At 39.9% G+C, this 11,728-nt stretch overlaps 1 protein-coding gene across 1 annotated transcript; it reads left to right on the top strand.

The window, feature by feature from the left end:
* Positions 1–3,376: 3,376 nt before the first annotated feature.
* Positions 3,377–4,012, top strand: FIBIN (fin bud initiation factor homolog). The gene has a single exon (XM_007951962.1). The coding sequence runs from the start codon at positions 3,377–3,379 to the stop codon at positions 4,010–4,012; it is 636 nt and encodes a 211-aa protein (XP_007950153.1).
* The last annotated feature ends 7,716 nt before the right edge of the window (positions 4,013–11,728 follow it).

The following is an 11,728-nucleotide window of genomic DNA, read 5'->3' as shown; positions in this document are numbered from 1 at the left end:
AGGGCAATGGTGCATGGAAGGGAAGGACACAGGGAAGAGGTAATTGTAGGGAGGAAGTGGAAAGAGAGCTGTTGGATTGTGGGAAGGATAGTCAATGTCATGAGACAAAGTGTGTGGCTGTATGGAAAATGAATTTGCTTTGTAAACTTTCACCCAAATTGCAATAAATATTTTAAAAAGAAAATAAATGTCCCAAAAAATGCCCACCCACATTTCTGAATGTCCCTCAGAGAAGGAGTACCTTCTCCAGATGAGAAACAGTGATAGTCCAACCTTGCTTCCTACTAGCTCAGGGGTCTCCATCAACCATTCATGATCTAAAATATGGAATGATTGACCAGTACCCAACATCTCAGCTTATTGATAATTGTGCCCATTGTTCAAGGTCCATGACACTATTGCTGTTCCCAATCATATGAGAGCTTTCACTCCCTTAAATCTTCATGGTTTTTTCAGGTACTTCTTGTATGAACCTTGCTAGATGCTTCTGCAGTATGGAAATTGATAAATTTGTGGGCTTTTTTACTCCACTTGCCTTCTACCCCACAGATTGCACAGATGCATCTGCTCTTCTTTCTTTTCCAATTGTGGTTACTGAACAAAGTGCTTGCAGAATTGAAATGGGATTGGAATATGTTCCCTTTCATACTTTGTCTTTCTGCCTCTTCTCATCCAATTTTATTAGAACTGAGAATTAAAATGATGAGCAACAATAATACTTTGCTCTAGGAAGAGAAATAAACAGAATCTGATTCTTCCCCAAACCTGATGGACCCAACCCTAGAATGTTCACTTCCAACTGTAGAACTGTGAAAATTCTTACTAGGCAAATAGCAAATGATCCTGCCAGGTGGTCTGACACTTCTCTAGCTTACAGCCCAGGATGCTGTAGGACCATGTACAGACTCTTGCAGAGTTTATTTAGGTGGGGTCAAAAGTCTCTCTTTTGAGTGAAACTCCCTTCTTGGTATTTTGAATGTTGGAATTAATGAGACTCTTTCCCCTCCCTTCTGCCAGGATTACCCAAATTAAGTATGAGACTGTCACTGACTGACTGTTGGCCAGAAAAAAAACATATGCTCAGATAGACAGATTATCTGGTTATAATGAAATCACAAATTCCTTAAATTCTATATTTTAAGTATCACAACAACAAACAAATATTTCACCCCTGTTTTATTTTGACAGTTGTTTAAGTGCTCAGCTCCTAACCAAAAGCTTGGTGGTTTGAACTCACCAGCCACTCCATGGGACAGAGATGTGGCATTCAGCTTCTGTAAAAATGTACAGCCTTGGAAACCCTATGGAGCAGTTCTACTCTGTCCTACAGGGTCGCTGTGAATCAGACCGAGTCAACAGAAACAGGTTTATTTTTCTTTGTCTGTTTGTTTGTTTGGGGGGATAACTCACTAAACTCACTGCCATGGAGTCCTTTCCGGCTCACAGGAAGCCCCGCTTGGGTTTCTGAGGCAGTACCCCTACGTAAGTAGATTGCTCAACCTTCCTTCCAAGGAGTGGCTGGTGAATTTGAACCGCTAGCCTTCTGGTTAGCAGTCAAATGTGTTAGGCACTATGCTACCAGAGCTCCTGTTTTGGAGGATGGTGAGTGGTTAAATTTTGAGCTCTGTGCTAATCATAGAGAATATAAAGGAAAATAAAATGCATCCCTACCTTTGAGGAACTCACAATCTAATGGGGGGGGGGGACAGACCAATTTAACAAAGAATCCAATAGAATGCAACATCTATTATAAAATAACAAAGTAAAAGCACTATTGAAACACTGAGTACCCAACCTTATTATGAAAATACTATATTACATGTGACCAACTTAACCTGGAAAAGGCAAAAAAAAAAAAAGCACGTAGTGCCTTCTCTGATCCAAGCAGTGTTCTATATACATATAGGGAGACAGAAGGAAACAGAGCTCCTGTCTTCATGTAGTTTAAACAGAGCTGGAGAGACAAGCTCAGGGAAATATAAAATACAAATTAAAGTAAGGTGTCAATTGTGAAAAGTACCCTGAAGGAAAAGAAAAGCATGGTATAAAAGGTGGAGAAGAATACTTAAGATTTAGATGACTTTCAGAGGCAATGAAACAACAATTAAGATATGAAGGATGAGTAAGTTTTAGCCAGGAAAGGAGTTAGGGAAGAGAAAGAAATTAATTTCCAAATTAAATTAAAAGACTCTGTAACTGAATGTTGGCTACATCACAGTCTGTTTGGCTATGAACAACTTGCTTACCATTCTGCTCTTTGGTTTCTCCATCTGTAAAATGGGGCTAAGAGTACTAGCCCTGCATTGTTCAAAACTTGTCAGAATCCAAAAAAGAGGCAAAATCCATAAAAGCATTAGGTAAAAATGGAGTGCAGACACTTAGTATGGACAGTTTTTCCTAAAATTAAACAATTACCTCAGTTGCGTTTTTACTTATTAGGATAAGAAAAAAAAAAATCCCTTTCTAGCATGTACTTATACATGCTAGCAACAAAATGTAATAGTTTTCTATATTCCTATTACTTCCAAAGTATTGTTTATAAACTAACGTTTCCAAAAAAAAAAACAATCTTATCCTACACTTCAAATTTGCCTTCAAAGTCACAAACATTTAAAAGATAAAAAAAGACATATTGAACAAATCCAGCTTGGTATTTATTTCAAATAATGAAATGGCATTTCTGCAAAGTAATTACCTACCCTGTACACAAATGTTAGAATTAAATCTGTTTTGCTGTGGAAATTCTTTTTATCTTCTCTTTTTCCTTTTCAAGCTAAACTCTACTTTTCAGGGTCTGCCTTGAAAAACAGACCCTGTACCTTTAATAACAGAGACCTGGCCAGAGGTTTCTTTCCAAACTTGTTCCCTGGCTTACAAGTGACGAAATCAGCCGTAATTTGAGAGCAGAGAGATCCTCTGAATATCATTAGCCAAAGGAAAAGCTGCGCATTCCCAGTCCAGAAGTTGAAACAGTATCAGAGGGCAGGAGCCATTCTCCCCAGCTACAGGCTCCATCTCCCAGGAGCGAGAGGGAACTCTGGGAGTGGGGCAACCCAGCGAACGTCCAGCCAGAGAGCCAGCGCCCTGGTGGAGGGATTCCCCCTCCCAACCGTGCGCCGGGGGAAGAGCCAGCAGAACTCTAGTCCCAGAGCGCAGCGTAAAGGTGCATCCTGCGCCGCTGCCGTCGGTGCCACCCAAGTGCTGGTGCCCACAGCCACATGAAGCCTTCTAGGGAGAGCGGACCAGGGTGCAGCAAGAAGGCTGGGGCTAAAGCGGACTCTGTCTCTGGGAGGCACTGACTCACAAGGGGACCCCCTTCCCTGCACCTGGGCCAAAGATCTTCTCCTGGGGTCCCCAGTAATCCTAAACATCCAGGATGGTGTTCCTGAAATTCCTCTGGATGAGTTTCTTCTGCCACCTGTGTCAGGGTTACTTTGATGGCCCTCTCTACCCGGAGATGTCCAATGGGACCCTGCACCACTACTTTGTGCCCGACGGAGACTATGAGGAGAACGATGACCCTGAGAAGTGCCAGCTGCTCTTCAGGGTGAGTGACCACCGGCGTTGCTCCCAGGGGGAGAGGAGCCAGGCCAGCAGCCTGCTGAGCCTCACCCTGAGGGAGGAGTTCACTGTGCTGGGCCGCCAGGTAGAGGATGCTGGGCGCGTCCTTGAGGGCATCAGTAAAAGCATCTCTTATGACCTGGACGGGGAAGAAAGCTATGGCAAGTACCTGCGGCGGGAGTCCCACCAGATCGGGGATGCTTACTCCAACTCGGACAAATCCCTCACTGAACTTGAAAGCAAGTTCAAGCAGGGCCAGGAGCAGGACAGCCGGCACGAGAATAGGCTCAATGAGGACTTCCTGGGGATGCTGGTCCACACCAGATCCCTGCTGAAGGAGACGATGGCCATCTCTGTGGGGCTCAGGGACAAGTATGAGCTGCTGGCCCTCACCATCAGGAGCCATGGGACCCGGCTAGGTCGGCTGAAAAACGACTATCTTAAAGTGTAGAGGAAGGGCACACTACCAGGAAAAGGGAATTCAACCAGCTCCATCGTGGAGGCTGGGAAATGGAAGAGGGGGCTCACACTTCCCTTATACTTGTTTGTATAGTCAAGATTTGCACTTGCAGAATGAATCTGAGGTCATCTAAAACAAAAGAAAGAAAAAGTGAGCGTTCAGTGGTTTGGTTTGGTTTTTGCACATAATTTATGTGATTGCTATTGATTTATCACCTGGGAAGAACAATGTAAAGCAATGCCTTGTGCCTTTCTAAGGGGACTTTATTACTCTGCAGAGACACCTGTTTGAGCCTTAGCTAAAAGGATACTGTGTATATGGTAGGAACTTATTAAACTTCCCATCCTGGAGACTATCTGGAAACAGCATTGTGCACAGCTCCTTTTCATGTCAGCCTTCTCTCTTGATGTGCTCTGAAAACTGTCAAAGTACGTTTCTCAAATGAGGTCCAAGGTGCTGTTCTGCATGCCTGCCAGCCAATGGAAGTTGCCTGTTTCTTCTCCTTTTCTCACTTATTTATTAACCACGGTCTCTGAGTTGTGTTTTTATAAGTGTATTTGGCTAGAAACTGTATGTAAATAGGCTTTGGAGGGACATTGCTGAGGTGTCTGTGTGGGTGTGTGTAAGTTAAAGTGGCCACATTTAAGAAGTCTAAGCTTTGTCTTGGTTACACACTCACATTGATGTGCTGACTTACTGCAGAGCATTCATGTGCTTGTCTCTCATTGTATGCCATGCTTTGTCATCAGTGCTGCAGTCAACTACGAAGAAGTAGATTTTTGACTTCACCCCCGCATGCCTGTGATTTAGGTCACCAATGTACTCTTTCTCATTTGGGAGTTTTGCTTCTGTTTGATTATTGAAAACTTGTACTTCAAGTTGGGGGAATTCTAAGTCTCTAATGACTCTTTAGCTAAGTTTTATTATTCAGCCAATAAATATGTTCTCATACAATGCTGGCTTATTTTCTAATTTGAATCTGTAACTTTTACATTTCAAGGGGAGGAGGGTCAGCAGAAAGGAAAAGTATGGGACTTAAGCCAGTTTATTTAGAGTAAGTGATACAGAATGCAGAGGGAGGGATAGCTACGTATTTGGCAATCCTCCCTTTTTGACCACCCTTACTCTTTTCAAACGGAAAAAAATGCACCCTGTGCCAAACTTTAAATTTGATCTCTGCTGGTCTGCTGAAATCTCCAATTTTCTTCAGTTCTTTCCTGTACAATCAATTGGAGTGACAAGGCTCATACCTTATATATTCCCATTAAGTAGTAGGAAGTTCTAGTTCTGACTTATAGAATTACAAGGATATTTAATAATTTTGAATCTGAGCCTATGTTATTTAATTAATGGTTTTAAATGGTATAAATGCACTTTATTCCATGTCTTTCCCTGGACCAATCCCCACCTTTGCCTTAAATATGTTTTCCCTTCACACACACACACACGTGCAGAAAAATAAATACACATCCACACTGGATTATTCAAAGTCGAGCCATTATTTCTCTTCCATGCACAAGGAACCCAGTTTTCCATTCCTATGTAATGCTCAATACCCTCCTATTATAGTTGGGGAAACTAAGGCTAAAAGAGGATCAGTGACTTATCTATAGTCAGTTGTAGCAACTGCAGGTTCCTTAGATTTACATACAAGGCTTTCCCAGAAGGCTGTCTTTTTCGAGAAGCTGAGAGATGAGAGAGAGTAGCCTAAGGCCTAAGATTTTGCATAATCATATTATTGTTTAAAGTTTCAAAAATCATGGAATAATAATTAAAGTAATAATTTATAATTTCTTTTACTTACCCAGGCCCCTGCTTTTAGCTACCACTAGAGTGCTGTGTGGAAAGAAGGTAAATGGTAATTTAAAGGGGTTTCCTACTTTGTTTTGTAAGAAAAAATAACAGCAGAGACAGAGGAGATGATATTTGGTATGTAAATGTTTGTAATTTGGAATAACAACTCTTCATATCACTCACTTCACTGTGTTCTAATCCACAGACATCCTCTTAGTTTTCCCAACTGTAATAGGAGAATATTGGGCATATGATAGGAATGGGAAACTGGTTTCACCATGCATGCTAATTTCAATCCACTGTTAATGGTTGCATAAAGTATTATGTTAACAAGGATTCAAAAGCCTCAGAAGTAGAGTCCTGTCTCCCCATCTGAGATGTCTTCCATGGGTGCAGAAAGGGGAGTGGTGATGCATCTGCTACAAATGTGAAAACCCTGTAGAGATTATATATGAGTCTGTTTCCAGGGCTAGCGTTCTATGATTCCTTCAAAACCAGAACTAAATTATCTGGCACTGAATCACCCCATTCAAAGCTAGATGTTCAGCCAGTATTCCCACAAAGTCTTATGTAAATAGCTCCAGAGGACAAATGGGATTTTCCTGGTGGAGAGAAGGAGCAGTCCTAAATTGCCAGCCCAGAGGCTAGCATCACAGTGCTTTTCCAAACCTTCTTGTGGTGGGGAGCCAGGCTCCCTTAGATCTTTGTTTTCCACTTCCTCATTGTTCTCATTATGACTTCCCTACTCACATGGTAACAAATTTTCCTTTAAGGCAGTGTTTTCTTAATTTCTCAGACCATGAAATATTTTGCATATCTGAAGAAAAGTATATTTCCTGTTCCATGAAAACTCTATTTGTGAGCACAGCCATACAATTAAGATATTAGCTATTCCAATAAATATTTGTTGATCACTTACTATGTACCAAGCACTAGACAAGGTTATGAGTAATTCTGCGGTATTTACAAAGCCTTAGAACTTCACCTATAGACCAATGGTTAAAAAGGACTTTTAGAGTTTTATTTGAAGCAAGAAGCATTTTGCAGTATGAAGTCTTTATGAATTTCTACTCTGTAAGACATGAGATCATCGTGAGTCAGGGGACCGACTCAATGCAGCTAGCAACAACAACACAATAACAAAAACAACAAAACAGCTAACTTTTATGAGAAATCACTATTATTGGTCAGTTATTATAAAGATTTGACTGGGCTCTTTTCCTCAGTTCTTACAATTGTATGGGGGAAGTAATTTATAAAAGATATTAGTACATGTCAAACTCTTAGAGCAGTACCTAACACAGTGTGAATCTTCAATTAATGTTTGTTGTTGTTATTGCTGTTATCATTATTCTCATTATTTTATAACTGAGGCCAAGAAAGTCAAAGTTAAATTGTGTGATGTCTAATATATTTCACCATGCTCTCATTTTCAACTGAGTGGGATATGCAATCAAATAAAAGAAGAATGTGGAAGGGCAGAGAAGAGTGTATTGGGACTTCCAATTGTCCAACCAAATGTTGTCCCTTGCATGCCATTCAGTCTTTGGGTGGTGCAAATTGTTAACATGCCCAACTGCTCACAAGTTTGGAGGTTTGAGTCTTCTCAGAGGGGCCTTGGAAGAAATTCCTGGCAATCTACTTCTGAAAAGTCAGCCATTGGAAACCCTACGGAGGACAGTTCTATTCTGACACACGAAGGGTCACTATGCGTCAGAACTGACTCAACAGTAACTGGTGTGGTTTTGTTTCTTTACTGGTTATTCAGCATACAGCCTACGTTGATTCAGATGTCTGATACTCTCTAGTAGCCAGAACTGAGTGGCCTTCAGTTTTTACAACTATTCATTTATACTTTCTCTGTGAGATGTTCAATAAGCACTAATTCTCACACCCCCAATCTGAACAGGTGAAAACTTCCATATACCTATTTATATGCATTCTGCAGGCATCTGTCTATATAGAATCTATCATGAAGTGGCTTTTTTTAGCCAATGCCACAACCAAAACCAGACTACAGACGCATCAGAAGCCAGCAGGTGCAGGTGTGCAATAGACAGCCACATAGAGAGGCTCTTCAAGTATTTCACACACTTTTCCTTGCCTTTTAAACTCTCTTATACAACTCTGCTCAGGAAACAGGCTCAGAACTTTCGAAAAGAAGCCTTAAAACTTAGATGATAAGCTATTTTAGTAAGTAATAAAATTATCTATAAAATTGATCAAATCACCCTAAGTGACAGTATGGTCAAGTTTTCAGGGGAGCATTTTTCAGTGGATGACTATTAAACACTTCTTGATAAAGAATATTACTTGGATAGGAAAGAAAAATGCTAAATGTGACTTATGAATGTTTTAATATAAAATGAATAGCAATTGGAAATGAAAGAAGTCTTGGTTACAAATAGAAATATAAAAATGCATAACAATAATTTGCTGATATAAAGAGTGGTATTCTCCAAATTATTTGCATGATTTTGAAACTGGAATGAATGGCCCTTAGGAATACTATTTCTAAAGATAGACTCTCGAGGAATATATTATTTATCAAACTTTTTTTAAAGTACCTCTATTTAAGTAATCTTCATAGAAATCGTATATAGACATGTGAGGAAATTTGACCCTTACACACAGAATTGAATGCAGAAACAAGGTGAACACTGGGAAGGACCTGCACAAGGGAGCTCCAGAAGACTAAACTAGAAATGCCTGGAAAATGTAATGCAGTGTGAATAAAATAAGGTTTGACATCATCCCACATTCAAGAGGTGTAGGAGTTTTGGTATTGTTATCTGTCTTTTTAATAACATGGTTTTTGTATTTTTTTTTCTGATTACAAAAGCCGTACCTGCAGAAAATATGGCAAACACAGTAAAACACACAAAATACAAAATCATCCATGATCTCAAAACAAAACCATGCATCCACTATTAGTATTTCGGTGTAAGTTCTTTCAGAATTTTTCACGCATATCTGTATCGATAGATGAGTAGGAAAAAGATAATATTATAATAAATACTGTTTTGTAGATAATTTTTATTGTGGGTATAATGAATGCTTAATGACATAAAATTTTTATTTTTTTAATACACCCATAATGCTTCAGGAAGCAGAGGTTCTGGGTTCTAGATCTTGCCTACCACCCATTAGCTGTGCAACTTTGGACAAGTCCTTTAAAAATTCTAAAATTCAGTCACTTCATTTGCAAAATGGAAGTAATAATAGTTAATAGTTATGGAACAGGCACTGTTCAAAATGTGCAGCATACATTATCTAATGTAATCCACCTAGAATTGTATTTCAGGTAAATATTATATTTTCTGAATATTTCAGATGAGGAAACTGTGGCACAAAGATGTTAAGTAATTTGTTTATGTTCTCACCACTAGAAAAGAATAGAGTCAAGTTTAAACTCAGGAAGTCTGACATAGTAACTAATGATGCTTTCCTTTTCTGAAGGTAGGAGGTTGGACACATGATTTTTTAACCCTCTTCCTAATCTAGGATCAATGATATATGGCCTGTGGAATAAAAATATTTTTTGTATAATTTCTTCTTAATTAGAAACTCAATCTGAAGTTCTCTCAGCGTTTTTCTCTCCTTGATTTTGTTTGGTTATTGGTGGTGTTAGGTATCATCAAGTTGGTTTTGACTCAGTAACTCTGTACACACCAAATCTGTACAACAGATTTTATTTCGGTTGAAGAATAAATTTCATTCACTTCCAAGTGTTACTGTGATTCTTTACCTAAGAGGAGTTTTCTTGTTGCTATTGCTTATATTTTGAAAGCATTCTCACATTCATTACCACATTTTATCATCATTAATTTTGTTATAAATGCTGAACTGTCAGGGAAAGTTCATGGCATAGATGGTGGCCCAAGGTTGTACAGTTCCCAAGTATTGTTCAGCATGGACTTCCTGAATCCAAGTATAAAGATTCTTTGTCTAGGCACCATTTACCATAGAGGCCTGCCCTCTTTCTTTTGTTTATTCATGCAGAAAACATTCATTGAGGCCTGCTGTAAACTAGGCATTTTTCCAAGATCTGGCAATCAGACACTCTCTCATTGATCTTACATTTAAATATCCAAATTTCATGACTTGGGTAGAACTCCTCTAGTAAGAAAGAAATAAATAAACTAAAAATATTATAATGTTGTTGTTGTTAGGTGCCATCAAGTGAGCACTGTGCCATCACAGTGACCCTATATACAAGAGAATGAAACATGCCCAGTCCTAGGCCATCCTCACTACCTTTGCTATGCTCTAACCCATCATTACAACCACTGTATCAGTCCACCTCACTGAGGACCTTCCCTTTTCTTGCTGATTTTCTACTTTACCAAGCATGCTATCTCTCTCCAGGGACTAGACCCTTCTGATAACATGACTAAATTACCTGAAATGAAGTCTGGCCATTCCTGTTCTGAGGAACATTCAGGCTGTATTTCTTCCAATACAGATTTGTTCATTCTGCTGGAAGCCCATGGTATTTTCAGTATTCTTTGTCAACCCCATAATTCAAACACATCAACTCTTCTTCCGTCTTCCTTATCTGTTGTCTAGCTGTCACATGCATATAACCATCAAAAAGACCATGGCTTGGGTCAGGTGCACCTTAGTCTTCACAGTGATTTCTTTGCTCTTAAAGACATTTAAGAGGACCTTTGCACCACATTTGCTCAATGTAATATGTCATCTGATTTCTTGACTACTGCTTCCATGGGCATTGATTGTAAATCCAAGTAAAATAAAATCCCTGACAACTTGATCTTTCCTCCATTTATTGTAATGTTGCTCATTGGTCCACTTGTGAAGATTTTTCTTTATGTTGAGGTGTAACCCATACTGAAGGTTATGGTTTTTTATTTTCATCAGTAAGTGCTTCAAGTCATCCTCACTTTCAACAAGCAAGGTTGTGTCATCTTCATATCACAGGTCAAGTAGTGATATATACTATTACAGACAAGATAGTTAAGAAAGACCTCCTCCATTCTGGGGGGAGCCAGCAGGATGGCGGACTAAGCAGAAAGACTGCACAGACACTCTTCAACAAAGAAAAGGGAAACCAATTAACACAGACACAGAAGATAATCCTGGACTCCTGAGCCTTGAAGGGAAGGACATAGAAGTGGACTAAACCCCAACCAGCAGAAGAATTGGCATGAAAATACCAAAAAAAGGAGACAGATGGAGCTGCGGACTGGCAGCGATCCTGAGTGATCCTGACAGCACATACAGCTTGGAGATTCCTGAGTGGTGGTTAGGACCTAAGAATTAACCTAAAAATCACCCTGCTAGCCATGGACTGCACAGAGGACTGTGCATGGTGGCTGGGGAACAAATGGAGAAGGTGAAGATAAAGGTGGGCTGAGCTGTGGATTTTTGCTGGTCCGGAGGATGCCTCCATTTTGAAGGTTTAAAAAGTGGCTTGACTACTTTGGATATTTAAAGAGACAGCGTTCTCACAGATTCCTGGGGCTTAAAAACACGTTCTGCTTTCCAGCAACCCCAAGGACTCTCGGGACCTGCAAGACTGACAAGGTATGAGATTCCTCTTGTAACTCTTATACCCCATACCCGCTTGGTGAATGGTGCAGCCACCCCCCACTCCCACCTACCTTCTGGACCCACAGGGACTCCATCACAGTCTGTGTGCTCAGACAGAGCCTGGGTGCCCTGCCCTGTCCTCTACCGATTTTTTTTCTCTTTTTTTATTTTTATTTTTATATTTTCCTTTTTCACTTTCTTCTTTCTGGTGATCAGTTTGCTTGCATTTGTCTGTTTTAAAACAACAAATATTACTAATGCTTTTGTCCTTTTTATTGTTATTCTTGATCTTCCCCTTCCCAGGTCCTAGTTTTCAGCATTTTTTCTTTTCCCTGTGCCTGGTTGAAATTTTTTTTTTTT

Source organism: Orycteropus afer, unplaced genomic scaffold, assembly GCF_000298275.1.
Source record: "Orycteropus afer afer isolate SDZICR_OR568_19922 unplaced genomic scaffold, OryAfe1.0 scaffold00321, whole genome shotgun sequence".
NCBI classification, from domain to species: Eukaryota; Metazoa; Chordata; class Mammalia; order Tubulidentata; family Orycteropodidae; genus Orycteropus; species Orycteropus afer.
Note: the sequence above shows the minus strand (reverse complement) of the source record. Positions and strands in the feature narration are given on the sequence as shown.

What these genes read in the sequence shown, in the direction of transcription:
- FIBIN (XM_007951962.1), top strand. Translation starts at nt 3,377, where the DNA reads ATGGTGTTCCTGAAATTCCTCTGGATGAGTTTCTTCTGCCACCTGTGT.